The 18,450-nt window shown below is 38.8% G+C and overlaps 1 protein-coding gene across 1 annotated transcript in view; it reads right to left on the bottom strand.

Moving 5' to 3' along the window:
• Window positions 1-18,450, bottom strand: part of GUCY1A2 (guanylate cyclase 1 soluble subunit alpha 2) — a 265,199-nt gene that overhangs the window by 212,489 nt on the left and 34,260 nt on the right. The window contains exon 3 of the mRNA XM_070425990.1: window positions 11,866-11,987. Within this exon, the coding sequence (XP_070282091.1) occupies window positions 11,866-11,987 (122 nt within the window). The remainder of the gene's footprint in view (window positions 1-11,865; window positions 11,988-18,450) is intronic.

Here is an 18,450-nt window from a genome sequence, read left to right as displayed (position 1 = left end):
ACCTATTATTAATTAAAAATCTGGGCAGTAGTAATAATTTTAACAAATATAGTTGCAGTCACGTGGTTTTCCATCATCTTCTGAACAGTTCACTTTAAACTCCTATTAGCTCAATTTACAAATTAAACAGCTACTTGGTGTAGTGCCCTGCTTCAGGTGAAGATTCTATGTAACTACCTGCACACACTGCTATACAGAGATGCAGAAAGCACTGCTACTAAATATAGAAGCACTCTTACAGCACACTGCAACATCACCTAATGACTGATGACAGACTGTGAAAAATAATTTACCCTGGGTATTTAAAATGTCAGGGAAGCAATAAAAAAATCAGAGCAGGCAGAAGAGCTGATGTCAATGATTGATGAGGCTTTTGATTTCAGGAAAAGTATTTGGGAAATACAGAAACACCGGAACATAAAGGGATTACAAGAAGAAAGGAAGATGTTGTAGTGTAGATGTCACTTGCTATAGGATGAAGAAAATAGGTAATTTAAGCAATAAGAGCAGGAAGCTGTTTTACTATTTTATTGTCTTGAAATGCGTGCTCTCGTTCTTGAACAATATTTTTTCATGTGCAAATAGAACATAGGGGGACTAGTCGTCTATTCTGATAGCAATACCCTGTGAAAAGCGGGACTACGTTCAGACACTATTCTAATTTCATCTTCAAGGCACATATCCCTAAATCAGATCAGATGTAAGACCACAAAACTTGAGGAAAATACACTCCATAGATGGACTCCAACCAACACTGATTATACAGAATTTGGTGCCCTCATGGACAATATTGGAAAAAGCAAAAGACACACAAGTATAAAAATAGACTACAAGCTCTTAAACTCATTTATGTTTGTTAGTTTAGTTTAGTTTTGATTTTTTTTTTATTGTGGCTAAGTAGAAATAGAAATTCCCTTTGGATTTATGATCTTTTTTAAGTATAAATTTTATTCAGCAATTTTTAGAAATGTTTTACTTTGAAATAATTTCAAACTCAGAAGAAAGTTGCAGTAATAGTATTTAAAAACACACTCTCTCTAGCCCTGGCCAGTGTGCCTCAGTTGGTTGGGAGTCTTCCTGGGCACTGAAAGATTGCCAGTTCGATTCCTGGCCAGGGCAAATGGTCAGGCTGCAAGCTCAATGCCTGGTAGGGGACATGCAGGAGGCAGTGGATCGATGTTTTGCTCTCACAATGATGTTTCTCTCTCTCCATCTCCCTTCTTCTCTCTCTAAAAATCAATAAAAACATTTATTAAAAAAATCAAATAATCTTTCTCTCTCTCTCTCTCTCTCTCTCTCTCCAACACACACACATACAAGCACACACACACAGAGAATTTGAGAGGGCATAATAGACAACACGTCTGCCATACCCACTGTCAAATCTCTGGCGCCAGCACAGGCCTGGTACACAGAGGGTACTCCAAAAACATTTATGAAATGGACTAACACAATAGGACTTTGTCCAACCCCAGCATCACTGCCTCCTTCTTGAGGCAACTGCTACTCAGACATCAGTGGGAAAACCAGAACTTTCATCAACCTCCTCCATATCAGGTGAACGCCATGTAAAAAAGAGTTCACCCCTAAAGTTCTGAACCCAGAAATACCGTTGAAACAATGTAAACACTATAGTCATGCAGAAATCCTATTAGAATTGCTTAAGTGAATTAAAAATAATTATCATTAACATAATTATTTAAGCCCTTCCCACTCTCTTTTGTATTCCATTCCATTCCATTTCTTCATAGAACATATCACTCTGACGTTATCATTTTTGTTATCTGTGTGGATTTTTTGTCTGCCTTCCCACTTTCTGCCTGCTTTTCTCTCTGCTGATCCCTAGAACAGAACCTAAAAAAGTAGATACTTAAGAAATATTTATATTTATGGAATTAAATACTTGAAAAGTGTTTCTTTGATAAGGCAAACATTCTCTACACACATCTCTGGATTAACAAACCTTTCCCTATAGTAATACAACAATAAAATTTAGCCCAGCTAAAGCCCCAATGATCATTTAGAACTTTAAACTAAAGAAGCTTTCAAGATCTGCAACATGTTAGAACCTCTTGATTACTAAATCTGCCATCTAAAAAATTCAGCTCAAATATAGCACAAAAGCGAAGCATGATAACAAATTAAGAGAAGTGAACCTCTAAATGCTTGGCAGATCTGCATTGTTCCTTTTTATTCACATGTAGGATTGAGAATCGAAATAATGAAAAGTAAAAGTTATGAACACAAACAAACAAATTTAAAAAAAGGTAAAAACAGTCCGAAGTGCTAGAAGTGAATGAAGAGGTGAAGGAGATGTCAGAATATTGTAGGAGATACATGAAATCTGGAGAAACAGAATGAAAAATGGAAAAATGATGGCGATCTGGGGTACTTTCAGTCAAAATGTTCCTGGGCACTAACTACTCAGTAGAGTAACTCATGAGAATTCGGATCATTTATCACTGCTCTGCCTGTTGTCGGCTGAAATCCCTCTTGACTTCCTCTGTAAAGACCCTACGAGGACTCCGCTTGATGAAAGCTCACAGGCAAGTATAAACTTCCCTTCCCCACAGCAGCTGCAAATTCACCCTATTGCTCACTTTATCCTCCCCACCCCCAGGCTAAATTTGTCCTCTGGTGATTAATAGGATTTCTGGGCCTAACTGTGGAGAGAAAAAAAGTCTGCATTGGACTAAAACTACATGTGACTCACTATTCCTAACATTCCTTGAACAATCTGCCACACGTCAGTGAAAGTTAATGACATTGGATAGAAAAAGGGAGGGATCATCCCAGAACTAGATATGCCCACTTATGCAGAGACAGGAGAAAATCAGAAAGAAAGAAAAAATTATATCATAAATGTATGGTTTAGAAGGTGGCAGTCTAAATCATGAGTCCTCAACATTAAGATTTGGTAAAGATGTAAAGAAAGGCCAAAAAGAAAAAAAAGCATGACTAGAGCACAGGGTATCTAGCAGGAGGTGTTAGCTTGAGTCAGGAAGATAAAGGACATTGAACGGAAGCAGGGCCCCACTTCCTGTTTGGAATTCAGATGCAGAACGAAAAGTCCTGAACGGAAGTGGAATAAGTAAAAAAGAACTGAGTAATGTACAGGCAGCAAGCAACCCTCCTCAGAAATAAGACAATAATTCAGGCTCTAGAACCTTAAGTTCCAATAAATGTAACTTGGTACCGAATTCCCTAAGAATTAAACTAGAACTTCTTTAGCAGGAGTTTAGGTGGCAGGTCATGGCTGTATAAGTCATATCACAATTATCTGGAAAGCTTATTCTTAAAACAAAAATTCCTACTACTTAACCCAGACATATATCTGGATATAGTGTCTACAGGCCTCAGTTTTTTGTTTGTTGTTGGGTTTTTTTGTGGGTTTTTTTTGTTTTTGCTTTTAATGTCTCTAAACAATCTTACTATACAATCACTAGTGGAATCCACTGTTCTATGGTCTGGAGAAGAGATCATTTCTTCTGGGATTAAGATTCAAATCAATAATGCAAAACAAATCTCTCTAGAAGAGCAAAAGCATAAATTCATCAATGTTAAAATAAAAATTGATGTTTTCAGAGTTGGCTTTTCCTCTCCTTTTCGTTGTCTAGCTCTGGACAAGATTCAATCCTGGCCAGTATGTATGGGTCAGAAATTACTTGAGCATCCTTGCTTATGAAAATCACATCTGTTTTTTCCTCAAACGACTACTATGTCTGTCCTATTGGTTTCTTTTCATATCTGTAACCAACACTCCCCTAACTTCAAATGACATTGTCCCTCATACCATGCATGATTTCTCTCTTCTGTGGGGACTCACAGCTGGGTCTTCTGACTCCCCTTCTCTATGGAAGGGAAGCCTGATCCTTCTAGGCCCAACCATTCTCTATGTCTATTCCACCTACCCCAACTGAGTCTTCACCATAACAGTGGTGGATAGCAAAGTGCAAGCTGCCCACACAGATACAATAAAATTCTGATGAGTATTTTGAAATCTACATCTTCTTTCTTCTGGCAAGAAAATTACTATCTCTCATCTTAAAGTTAAGACTAGACATGGTAGAAATACAGGGCGGCGGGGGCGGGGGGGGGGGAGGGGGGGAGGGGCGGGGAATGGGCATTATCTGTTGTTAGGCCAGAAATCGGAAGTTTGGCCTCAATTATATAACATTTGAACACCTAACTACCTACTATTATTGGTAATAAAAATAGGAAAGAAGAATTCTGAAACACCTAGAAAAATCATACACAATACATAACCGTCCATAGCTCTCCGCATAGAAAAGAAAACATATGGGAATATTTCATATGGGGTTCATGAAAAACAAATCAAGAGAGGTCACTATATTTACTTTTAAAAAACAGACTGCCAATGAGATAATAAAGGGAATGTACCATATATAAAAGCCTTAATTTTAAAAGCATCTTTATTGGAAAACATAAATTTCTACTCACCAAATTCATTAAATAGACTGTGATAGAAATGCTGTCAAAAAAAATTTAAATTGACTGGACATCTGAATTGGAGATCTAAACTCAAGACTAATAAGAATGACAACTCATCTAGCATAAAACCTAGGATGTTTGAACTTAACTGTAACCTTACTTAAATTTTTCATTAATGTGCAGGACATATAAATAGCACATTATTAAAATGTATAGTTGAGTCAAAATTAGAGTTATGCAGCAAAAAAAAATTAAACCCGCAGGCAAGAAATGAGTAATTTAATGAATAACAATCATCAAATATAAAGGTAAAAGTGAGGGGGAAAAGGAAGGTGGTATGTTCACGTAAGCTAAAAGATTCAAAAACCAAATAAAAAAAAGTATTTAAGTTAAAAAGCAAATGTGCCAAATCACTATGAATTTATTCTATGAGATGGCAACAGAAATGAGCTACGAGTTTGACATGTGAAATTACATGGACCCACAATCATTTCACATAGTAAGGAAAGAATAAACTTCTTTCTAACTCAGAGAAAAAAAACAAAACAAAATAATGACTGTTCTTTAGTAATAGATTCCGTCAAGGGTTCAGTGAGTCAGGAAGCAGACCCTTCCATGAGATTCAGTCTTCTTGCCTTCCCACCAGCTAATGGTGTGACCCAACACAGGCAGCTTGACCTATCTGTGCTTCCATTTCTTCTCTTCTAAGTCAGACATAATTTTCCCCAGAATTTTTCTGATACTAAAAAGAAGTGATATGATCTCCTGATAAAAGAGCAATAATAGATTTTTAAGAGCCTTGAGAAACCTGTTATGAGAGTTTTAGTTAAGTGAGTTGGCTCACTGACCACTGATAGTGTTGAAAGGAATTAAACCATGGCAAGCTGAGGACGAGGAGAAAATAATGATATTAGCAAAGACTGCTCGTGGTGTCTTATACTTTAAACATTGTCAACAAATAGGATTACAAGTCATATCACTTCGAAGTGATACCCAAATTCCTAAGAGATTTTATTTCCCACTGTATAATGCTGACTAACTCCATTCTGGGAACTTATTTTTTTTTTTTTTTTACCAAATCAAAGAGAAAGATTCTACTTATCAGTACCATGAATTATTTATGCTAAAAATCTGCCCATAAATTTTTAAGCAGTGTATAAATTCAGTCATAAAATCTTGAAAATTCACCCAGAATGGAAAACAGTAAAACAACATTCTTATAGTTTGCATATGTTGAAATTTTAAGGTGATAGCAGGTACTATTTTTGTTTATTAAAAGGGAAAACACATATCTATTAGAATGACTAAAATCCAAAATCTGATGACACCAGTTTCTGGAGAGGAAGAAGAGAATGGTACAGCCATTTTGGAATACACTTTGATCATTTCTTTTCTTTTTCTTTTTTTTTCCTTTTTTTTAGTTTATTGGTTTTTTAAAGAAAGGAAGAGGAAGAGAGAGAGAGAAACATTGATGTGTGAATGCAACATCCATTGGGTGCCTCCTACAAGCCCCCTGTCTCTAAACTGAAAATGATCCAAATTACAATGAAATTGTACTCTCAATACCAATGAGATACAGTCTTAAACATTTTTGGTGCTACTGGTCACATATAAAAAGTTTCCGAGGTATATTTGAAATAGTAATGAGCTAAGTAAAATGCAATATCATGACAATTTTCATAATTGAGAGAAATAGAGAGACTTGTATAATTAGCTTTAGAGTGGTCATGTAAAGTCAATCACCTTCCAACAACTCTGGAAGGTAGCATGAAGTAGTGGAAATAATGTGGGGTTTACCCTGGCCAGGTAGTTCAGTTGGTTAAAGTGTCATCCCTACATGCCAATGTTGTGGGTTTGATTCCCAGTCAGAGCACATTTAAGAATCAATGAATACATAAATAAGGGGGAGAGACAGAGAGAAACAGCGATGTGAGAGAGACACATCAATTGGCTGCCTGCTCCTTGCATGCACCCCGATCTAGCGGGATCTAGCCTGTGACTGAAGTACGTGCCCTTGACTAGACTCTAACCCTTCAGTCCCAAGGCTGATGCTCTATCCGCTGAGCCAAATCAGGTAGTGCTCAATAAAAAAAAATGTTTTAAAAGAAAGCAGGGTTTGGTATCAGACTGACGTGGGCTTAATTCCTGCTTTTTGTGGCTTGTCATCACTGACAAAGGAACTTAACAAGTTCATGGCTCTCAGTATCAGTCTCCTCACCTAAAAACCTGAGCAATATTGACCTCCCAAGTATTATGAAAACATTCTTCTGTGAATATTCAATAATAAGAGCAAACACTTATGAAATATTGTTATGTGTCAGGCTTCATGATATATAAATACTTTATATAAATTATTTAATTTTCCAAACAACTTTAGGAGGTATGGAATTATATTACCCCCATTTTACAGATTGGGAATATGAAGTGTGAAAGATTACATAACCCATTCCAGTTCACACAATTAATAAGCAGTGGAGCTTTGCTTTCAGCACAAGTCGTCTGGCTCCTTTTTGCTCCAAACCACTATATTGTAATACCATTATTAAATCAGTTAATAAACCAGGGGCCTCCCAACCACCTTAACTCCAATTCATCTCATTAAACTATTGACCTTGTCTACTTTTAATGAAAGAGAAAAAATGATCACTTACCAACTTATAGGAACAAAACTATACTGGCAGAATTTACTTGTTGCTACCCATCTTAATTCCTCAATAAAGCCAGTAAATGGTTATTACACCAAGTAGTCCTTCAAGGTGCTAAATATGTTAAACATTTTCCAGCTCACTAAAAAATTATATGATTAAGAGTTATTCTACGAAAACCCCAAGGTAGTCTTAACCCTAAGTAAGGCTGGCTAATTCTTCAGTTTTATGGCCAATTAAAAGGCTCTAGATGCACATTCAGAATCACAATAAAACCAAAAAGTACATACAAGTTAACACGTAAGCAACAAGCTATTGCTTATAAAAAAACAAACAGTGTAAAGCTCCAGACCAGCTCATGATTTTAGAATCTATGGCATTTTGTGGAGAGCTCTGATTTCATAGTATTTCAGAGTCCTTGAGTCCAGGAAAATACTATGAGGTAGAAGCCCCAATGGTCACCTCCTCCTTCCTCCTCACCTTCCCAACAAATAATCCCATGACAACATTACTGGGATTCTGACTTTACACATGCTAAGTCTTTGGAGACAACAAAGCCCCACTCTCACAGAAGACCTGCGAAACAGACAACTTGAATGAATACTCCTTCACAATCCATGTCCTTCCTGATTATTTTGAGAGAAAACACACTTAACAAGGGCAGTATAAGGCTATGCTTTGTTAATACTTAGTAAATAACTCATACCTATTAAAATATCAAACCTTAGTTTGCTACATTTCATCAGCAAATAAATTACCTAGAGATCTCACTTCTATCCCAGTGTGGAATGTCTTTTCCTACACCATCTCCTCCAACTCATAGCTCTTGATGCTATACCAAAACACCCACCACCCCTTTAGTAACATTATAACGGAAATAGTCATCACCCCTGATTATTTTAAATTGCATGATGGCAAAGGGAGCTATGCATTTTATCATCCTTCTCCCTTAGCTCTTCCCCACAATATTACCTAAATCCACACCACAGTACCAGGTGGCACCCTTTCATGCTTTATCATAGAGGCTTCATTGTAGCACTCAACCATTACATCTCCCAAGAAAATGCTCAATGCTGCAACTCACAAGCTCATAAATACATTTTTACTACTTAACTGGAGCTAAAAAATGAGTTTTGTAGGTTATGGCTGGGAAAGGTTTACATTTTCCAGACAACCAAAATTAGGAGATCATTTTGGTATGCAAAAGACGTCCACCAAATAAAGCAATAAATTTAACACTAAAAGCCTTTATCCGGGAGGGCACGGTTCACAACCATCTTTCTTTGTACAGCCTTTCCCCAGAGTTTAAAGCCTCGTTAGGATGCTACACTGCATTATCCCAGCGACTGCCAGAGCCCCAAAATGAGGCGAATAGATGACAGGGAGCAGTCTGTACTTAATATCCCTAATTTGTAAATGATGAGACAGAAATAGCAACAACCGGTTTCTAAGCCAACAAAAGAGAAATAAATGGTGAAAATCTCGCTGATTGGAAAAAGTCCTTTCCCATTAGCAGCAGGCATGAACCGCTCTGTAATGTGCATGCGCTTTTTCGGGGAGTCCTGGGGAAACTGGGACTGTGCAAACACAGGACAGAGGCACCACTGGCCTTCTGTAGCAAGCTCACTCCCTCTCTTCAGGGGCCTCTTCCTTATTCCATGCCAACCACAAGATTCAAACTCCAACCGGAAGAGCCAATAAATAATCAAACTATCTACAGGAGTATAGTAAATCAATAGAGATGGTCCCTCTGAAAAGAGTAAAATTTGCTACTCTGATCATGTTTTCTGACCTATGACTTTAAAGCTTTTTCCTTAATAGGTGAAATATAAATAACATAGAGATGAGTGAGCAAACACATTTCTAGTCTCTACCATTTCTAGGTTAAGAAGGTGAGAAAAATATGTATTTCCCAATCCCACCAATGTTCGAACCACTTTCCCCAAAGGTAATGAATATAAATCATAGGGTTGGAAAACTGCCTGCTGGCATCCACAAAGAAGGTTTCCAAACATCAAAATTTCTCCTAAACTGGTTGAAACTATTTCTCCGTGGCAAACTCCCCACATTCAAACAAAACAAAAAAAACTTCCTCTCTTGTGTAGTGGTTTTCTGTCCAGTGAGTTAATCAACTCTTGCATGCTCATAAATGATTACACAAGAGAATTTAAATGTAATTTTTTAAAAAGATAAACTCTAAGCAAACCAAAATTAATCATAGTTCAATGACTTGTTAAAAACAAAAGTCTCATTGAGCCCTGGCTGGGTGCCTCCGCTGTTTAGAGCATCGTCCCAATATGCTAAGTTATGGGTTCAATCCCTGGACACATATAAGAAGCAACCGATGATTGCATAAACAAAGTGGAACAACAAAATGATATATTTATATTTTGTTTCTCTCTCTCTCAAATAGATTTTTTAAAAATGGGGGGAAAACACAAAGCTTCCAGTGAATATGACCAGTAAAGCTGTTACCTTTGTCCTCAGAGAGTCAATATTTCAAGAGTTATGAAAGGACATTATTCAAAAGAGAACAGCTATCTCGTAGGCCCGTAATTACCTGTTAGATCCAGGCCAGCATCTGGTCAACAGGTGGCAGGCATTTAGTTTTACTCGTCAGAAACTTAAATTTTACAAGATTGCACTTTTTACAGTTTAGGAACAACCCGTGATTACATAGAGGGGGAAGTGTTTCTTTTCTAGAACAAACGTATTATTTACAGAAATCCAAAACCTGATATACAGTCATCTTCTAAATTATAAGTACCTAGCTTAAGTCTACTCACTCCCTAATGTCATCAGGTAGCACAGGACCTGTTGTTCTTCCCACTCACTACTTACCCTGTATCTCATGGCTACTGTTGAAGGGCAACTAAGCTGCTCTGGACCACAGTGTCACCTGGTGGTTACCATGCCAAATTGTCTGACCTCGGTTTCTTTGTGGACTTCGGCATACTTGCTTGCAAGTCATGGTTCAGATGCCACTAGTACTCCTTATATGTTTATTATCTTGAACACCTCATTCTCTCTCTAAACCACTGATTCTCAAGGTAGGGGGCAAAAGAAAAGGAGATGTGAAGTACAAGGAAATGTTTATAAATGAATAAGAGCAACTTTCCAAAATACTGTGCCCTGGCCGGTTCTGCTCAGTGGATAGAGCATTGGCTTGCAGACAGACGGGGCCCAGGTTTGATTCCAGTCAAGGGCACATGCCTGGGTTGTGGGCTCGATCCCCTATGGGGGGCGTGCAGGAGGCAGCTGATCCATGATTCTCTCTCATCATTGATGTTTCTATCTCTCTCTCTCTCCCTCTCTCTTCCTCTCTGAAATCAATAAAAATATATTTTTAAAAAAATACTAAACATCCCTCAGCCAAGATTCTGATACATCCTTCTTAGTGGGGCATTATCTCACCCACCCCTTGAAAATCACAATGTGTCCAGAGAAAAAGATGTTAATAATGGGAGAGTCCTTGAAAATACAAAATCAGAAAACTGTGAACAGCCCATGTCCCTCCTCCTTTATTCTCATCCTTCATCTGCTCCAATAATAGGATTTACTTGGGGCACAACATTCCCACAGTTGTACTAAGATTGAGGTAAGTATATATATGGCCTTCCTTTTCACTGTCTTGCAGCTATTATAGACAAACTACACACACATCTATATGCCACCCCTCACAAAATCTCCATGTTCTCAGTACAATATTTTGTGTTTACAAAGTTACCTCGGATGAAAATGTAGTCATGGATTCTGGAGTCCCAGCTTGAGTGTAAAAGCCATATCTACCTTTAGGAGTCAGATATGTTTAGAAAAATCTGGGTGGAAGTCATCTGGGATCTGTTTGTGAAAGGGACTCGGATGTCTCCAGGGAAAGTACTTACTCTAAAGGGAGAGAAAATCGGGCAAACAACTTTCCCCCAGTCTCTCTCGCCTGACTCTGAGGGAAATGTCATTCTGAGCTCTCCCTGGAGTCAGTCACTATGAGTTTTTGCCCTGCCACCACTGCATGGATTCCTGTCTCAGTCATAAGGAAAAAGGAGGGTTCAAAAAAATTTGAAAGAGGTTATTTTTCACTAAAAACCTCTGTAAGACATTAGGGCAAGATGTGTTCCTGCTGTGGTATCTACTTTGCATATAACACAACATAGGTCTCACACACCAAGAATAGCACAGATTATAGTGAGATAGTGTGGTTCGTTATGGTACCTTGATGCTGAGTGCATGATGAAGTGCAGTTTACAACAGCACCCCTGAGTCATTTGGGGAGCACCCAAAAATAGCACCTCTGTCATAAATACTAGTATCTTTAAGATGGACACACATACTACCACACAGGGCACACAGACCTCAGGAGATGACCTGCCCACTGCCTCTGAGTCCACTGTGAGTACCCATGACCTATTCTCCCAGCCACAACCAGAGCCTCCCAGAAATAGTGGAGTAATCATAACAGAAATAATAGCATATGGGCTTTGAGAGGACAGAAAGATCCTCAATTTTAGTTGAGGGTAAGCATACTTAGAAAAGTTTCCCTGGAATGTATTTTTATTACAATGTTTTTCAATCTCCAGGTAAGTGCCACATATAATTTCCACTTACACATCTTCAGGAGTATTGGAATTAAATCACTTGAAGACAAGGTCTCAATCTGCCATAGGTTCAATCTACTGAACTTACACTAGTAGAAAATAAAACATTCACACCTTTACTTTTCCTGTTCTCCTCATTCATTCTCTCTAACCATATAGACATATAGTTAATATACCGAGTATATTAGCAGTGCACTGAAGAATTCCCGAGATGTCCTCGATTTCCTCTTTGTTGGAATGGTCTGCATAGGAGCATCTGTTGGAGATATTGTGGAAATTCTTTTCTGCATCCCTATAACTAAGAAGAAAACAAAATCAGCATATGGAGAAAAATGTCAGAGCATCTGCGAAGGCACTCATATACATACGCACAAATGCACGTGGTCTATGCTCTCAGCATAATCACATTTTAAAATAACTGAACCTTTAAAACATAATTTATGACATTACCCACCATTAACATCAGCATTAGCAGAGTGGACCTGGAACTGGAGACAATCATTAATAAGGAAGCTATGTTTGGGCGAAAAATAAATGAGGAAAACCAGAAGGTAGATGAGCTTTATGTAACTAGCGTTTCCTTATGTGAGTATTTCATAGCTGCTGGTAACCTGTTTCTATACAGAACTTGCCTAGAGAAAGAATTAACACCACTAATTTGGTGCATTGGCACCAACTGTGTTGAAAGCAAATACATCTTAACCTCTATCACAGACAGTCAGGAAGACAGCGTGGTGCTTGGATAATAAGCAAACAAATTGGAGGCTGACAGAATTTCAATCATGGTCTCACCATTTTCTTTTTGGATTAACAAAATCAATATGTAATATTATATTAGTTTCAGGTATACAACAGGGCTATTCAACATTAATATATGTAACAAAGTGGTTACCATGCTACGTCCAGCAACCATCTGTCATCATCCAAGGTTGTTGCGATATTATTGACTAGATTCCCTGTGCTGCACATGGCAGCCCTGCGACTTATTTTATAACTGAAACTGTGTACGTCTTGTGCCCCTTCACGTTTTCTACCATTTTCTATCTGTGAGATTGGGGGCAAGTAAGCTCATCTCTGTTAGTCTAACTTTCCTCCCTCATAAAATGGGGATGCTTCCTAGGGTTGTTGTGCGGACGGAATGGCAGAATGCTGTAACCAGATGTTGACTGGAACTTCTCCGGAGGCTCTGACTTAGAGCTAAGGCACCAAAGCTCCCACATTCCAAAAGAGAAGCCAAGGAGACCAGACGTCTCCAGAAGCTCAGAAATGACTAAAGAGCCACTGCCACTGTCACCCACCACCATCTGACAGAAGCGAAGAGATATGCAAAAACGAAAAGGAAATTCTCAGAAGAGCCATTGGCCTAGGAAGAGAGCTTTGTTATTGTTTTCCCCTCCCCCATGAGGAAAGGAGAGCAGGGGGGTGCTCCCTGTGGAAGCCCAGCTGCTGAGAGAGCTTGGGGCTTGGATGTCTCACTCCTCAGCGGACATCTACTGAGGAATTCTGGACCATCCCTTTGTGCCTCACTGAGTAGAGAAAGAAGTTTCCGGAGAGAGTGGAAAAGAAAGAGAGCCAAACCGGGAATAGCCTGTAGTCCCACCATTCAGCAAGGCAAAAAAAAAAAAAAAAAAAAGAGCTTTCCATGGATTAGGGAGATGCCACAAAAAGAGGCAAGCCTGATGTTCCATCCACTGTTTTTCAACCTAGAGACAGTGGCCGGGGCAGGAATCCCACTAGCAAGACTGAGTGACACGTGCAGGCCTCAGGTCCAGGGCAGGGGCCTCTGAAGTAAAGTAGGGCCCATCCATGCACCTCACTGAGGACATCATAGCCAAGAAAGGACTATTGCAACAGCCAGTGAGGTTTTCCGGTCCATTCTCACCTGACACCACACATCGGAAGAGAACGGGACCTAGGGAGGAGTGGCCTGGAGTGTCTAGCCACATCACATCCGCTCAGCACTGCTTTGGCCAAGCCTGGCCCAGGCACAGAGGGATATAAGAGTGAGATGGGGCATGAGATTAAAGATTTCAATTGGTCTGAAGTGGACTTTAAACTCCCTGAATGTACCTGGAAAACAGAGTGATGTGCCCACGCTAATATTGAAGGGGACTCATGCTAACATGTTCGATGTGATTGGAGAGAAAAAGTAAAATGGTTTAATGGTTGCACACTTTACTGAGATCTGACTGCAAAAAAACAGTTACGCAAAATGCATACTATACCTTCTAGAATGCAGTAATCAGTCAATAAAAGGTGGAAAGGGGAACATGGGTGTTAAACATAGACAAAGAAAGTATTGTTTTTAAATCAAGTGCCACCCTTTTCTTTTTTTTTTTTAAATGTATTTTATTGATTTTTTACAGAGAGGAAGGGAGAGAGATAGAGAGTTAGAAACATTGATGAGAGAGAAACATCGATCAGCCGCCTCCTGCACATCTCCTACTGGGGATGTGCCCGCAACCCAGGTACATGCCCTTGACCGGAATCGAACCCCGGACCTTTCAGTCCGCAGGCCGACGCTCTATCCACTGAGCCAAACCGGTTTCGGCAAGTGCCACCCTTTTCAAATATTTTTGTCACAGCCTCGATTTATTCATCTATACAATGGTTCTGTGAAATAGATGGTTAGGACTAAATAAAATAACAGATGTAAAGTGCCCCATGTATTGCCTCAAACACAGGGAGCAATCAATAGATATTAGCTTTCATCTAACTTCTTGTTTTTATTCCATAAGATAGTTATTTTTTGTAAATACATAAAAACACTAGATCATGTTTTAGATTAAAAAAAATCTACAACCACAAAATCTGACCACGGAAGCATAAGTAATACCATCGAAGTTTGTTTCCAGAATAATCAGAGTTCACCCACTCCTAATTTTACTTCTAATGTTCAATTGAAATTATTCTAGCTTAGTCCCCACCCAATTGTCAAAAGGAAAAGAGAACAGAAGGTTGGCTGTATAAAACAAACACAGGGCCCACAGTGATGATTGGAGTAATAGAATTTAATTTTAGATGACTATAGGAAATGGCATTCCAGGCCAATATGAGGTTGGCAGCAGTCCTACCCAGGGTATTAGCACAACAATGCTAATTCTGGCAAAAAAAAAAAAGTTAATGGCATCATTCGAAATACATATTTCTTTATACTTTCATGTTAAAATATATAATGAACATAAAAACTAAAAAGAGTGATTATCATGTGTTTTCCAATCATAGTTTTAAATAAATCTCTGCTTTGTCTACACTGTCATAGTAACCCACTTTTGTGAGCTACAGACCAGTAGGAGTAATGCAGTATAAACAAACATGAGTGACAGTAGTCGGGTTAGGCACTCCAGAGACAGAAATTTAGGTTAAAAAAATTCCAAACTCTGCAAGAAGAAAGTGGTAGCTAGAACATGAGGGGGGCATGCTTATGTTTAGCTCCTGATGCTAAACAACTGATTCCAAACTTTAAAGGCTCAAGGAGGACAGGGGAAGGATGTAGCAATGAAAACTGAGGTGCATAGGAGTCAGGTACTAATGGTGGTAACAATTCAACAAATGAATAGATTATCCTTGTGTACCAGGCACTGTACTACTTTATATGATTATATGACTTTACACATCATTATCATTAATATTTTATTCAAACTTTACCCCAACCCTGTAATTATTAGCCTTTTAAAAATAAGAAAAGTGAGGCTCAGAGTGGTTAACTAATCTGCCCAGGATCAAAGGTAGAACCTGACTTTTAAGTCTGATGTATCTGGTATGCCTGCTTCCAAAGCACATTTTCTCAGTCCCTGCTCTATACTACACAACAAAGAAGCACAGAGAGAAGGAAGGGCAGAAGACAGTATCAAGAATGACATCAGCCATAAATGTCATCGCAAAGCAGATTTTCCTCCATCCTGACTTCCTTTTTGTTCCCAGAGGGACCCTGGTATCTCCTACTTACCCATTTTTTTCTCAGTATTCTTTCTGCCGGATGCGGCCCAAAAACCTAGTCCATTCCCTAGAGGCTTGAGTTAAAACAGCACAAGCGTGTACACTCAATGCTCCCTTTTCTCATTCTAGGTTGAGGGAGGAGAAGACAACTATGCTACACAAGCAAGAAGCTATCCAAGTGAGCATGCTTGTGTGGAATTCATACAGTAATCAAAAGGTACCATAAAATCAATCTGACACACAGGGGCAGAACATTAAGCGTTAATGGAAAACTATGCAAATAAGTCAAGGTAGTTTAGCTGTAAGGAAAAGGGTCCTGACTACTAGCACTATAATTTTAGAATTCTATTGGGCCCCAGAAATTGTTCCCACCCCTCATTTTACATCTCCTTCCAAAGCATAATTTACTCTTTTATCCATTATATGCATATCTGTGTATATACCTCTAGGGTGCAACTTATTCATTTATTCACACTTCCTCACTGTCCCCCACAAAATGGTTAATCCCTGCTATGTACCAAGCATTTACAAAGGTACAGAAATATAAAAGTAAGTAAGATAAATAACAAAATAATAAAATAAGTGAGATAATATAAGTTAATGATAAGCACTATGAAAAGGAATAATGAAGAGTAATACAATAAAGAATGATCAGAGTTGGAGGTTGAGGTAGAGGATGGAGGGCCACTTTAGATTGGGTGGTCAAGGAAGGTCCTTCAGAAGATATTATATTTAAACAGACACCTAAATGTATAAAAAGAATAATCTACACAAACATCTGGGGACAAAGCATTACAGGAAAATGAAACAGTGCATGCAAAGGCCTGGAGGTTGAGCAAGCTTGGTATAGTTGAGATACCGACAGGTGGCTTGAATGCTGGAACGGAGTGAAATAGGGGGAGTTGAAGGGGATGAAATCAGAGAGGTATGCAGAGACAGGTCACAGAAAGAATTCAGATTTTATCCGATCACAGTCAGTCTTGATATGGTTCAAAGCCAGGATTTCAAAGTGTGATCCCTCTGGGAACTCAGACATGCCAACTCTTTTGGCTGAGTTATAATAAATAAGACCTCCCATACTGGTATCTCACCTAAAAAATATATGAATCTTATGCTGTAAATACAATAAAAACAAGGCAGTGTGACAATAAAAACAAAGTAGAGTTGTTTGCATGTGTTTATGTTTTATTCAGACACAAGTGATTAATAAATCTGAATTGTATTTCCAAACAAAGATGTTTTTAAGAATGCCAATTCTTGAGCTTCTCCCAGACAACCTGATCAGGAACTGTGGAGGCAAGGCCCAGCAATCTGAGTTTCAGCAAATCTGACAGGTGATTCTGATACCTGTTAACACTTGAGAACCACTGGTCTAAAGGAAATGGTATGACCTAATTCTTTAGTCATTCGGCTGCGGTGAGAATACAGTGTTAAGGGACAGGAGTAGATACCAAAAAACTAGATGGGAGCCTCTGAGAGAGGATGGTGACAGTGGAGAGGAGGAGATTTATCACACCACATGAATAAATTATTTTAGTGTTCATTTTCCAACTTGAATGATGTCTATGAATAAGTAAAGGAAAAAGTGAATGGATAAGTTAAGGAGCAGAGCAAACGTTTAAAGATAAAGTTGCTGAGCTGCACAGAGGCTATCTTACTCCCTAATGAGAAGCTCCATCCTCTACCCCCTCCCATCCCTCCATCTGTGTGATCCTTTGAACAGCTGCTCCCTGTATTCAAGTCTAGGTCTTAGAGACTAAAAATGCCTCCGAGGATGTCTATAGGCTACTGGTATATGAATTCATCAAGAGGCAGAATCACGCAATCCTGGAGCTCTAATAAATAAAGCAGGTCCAAGGGCAGAGCTTTAAAGGAGAGGAAAGGGAGGGTGGGAAGGTCAGTGGGTAGAGGCTAGCTTAAGAAACTGAGAAGGGCGCTAGCTCCTACTCCCTGCAATCCTCTGGATTCATCACCCCAACCCCCAAGGCACCTAAAAGCTGAATTACCTCAAGACAAGCCTTAGGTAAAGCCCCATTTCAGGAATTAGGAAAAGCATCTATTCCCCACTCTAACCTCCCCAGGAATGTGTAAAATAATACTTGCCAGCACTTGCTACCTGAAATCACTTTAACTAAAACAGAAAAGAAAAAAAACATTCCTTTTCACAGTTAGAGATAAAAAGCCTTCCTGTGTATTTTCTTAAGAGGAACAACACCTTGGTGTGAATACATGTAAATCCAAATGTTAGTGGTAATGATGCCCTCCTTTCTCAGTACTAAAAAGAGAAAGGAAGCAGAAAGAAGTCTAAAAGGCAAAGGAGGGCTTTGGACATGGAAGCCATGACTGAAGGAAAGGAAGGAGAAAGTCAAGAAAAGCAAATATAACACTATTTTCCAACTCGTCCTTTTTGTCTTCATGGGCATGAGTACAAATACAGGCAGTGAGCAAAGGTACTTCAACTTCTCAGAAGGCAGCCAGCACCCACGTAAGAAGTATGCTAACAGGTCTATTTGGAACCAGTGGGACATCAGGACACCTCTTTATATTGGAGTCACATTCCCTGTCTGTTTTCATTATACTGTGTCCGCATTAAACAGAACTAGAAAGGACATTTAGGCAATGAACAAAGAACCACCACAGGCTATTTCTACACAGATGGAGAGAAGGGAGAGTTGAGGCAGTAACTTAGATAAAAGACAACTCCATCTTAAAAACAAAATATAAATTTTCTGCTGATAACGGTAATATAGTCAAGTTATCTATTTGATCAAATTTACAAGATTCCCAATCCAATTTGCCTGGAAGACAAAATTTAGTTCACA

The sequence above is a fragment of the Myotis yumanensis genome, unplaced genomic scaffold (assembly GCF_028538775.1).
Source record: "Myotis yumanensis isolate MYYU_CA2020_CCGP unplaced genomic scaffold, mMyoYum1.0.hap1 SCAF_10, whole genome shotgun sequence".
NCBI classification, from domain to species: Eukaryota; Metazoa; Chordata; class Mammalia; order Chiroptera; family Vespertilionidae; genus Myotis; species Myotis yumanensis.
Note: the sequence above shows the minus strand (reverse complement) of the source record. Positions and strands in the feature narration are given on the sequence as shown.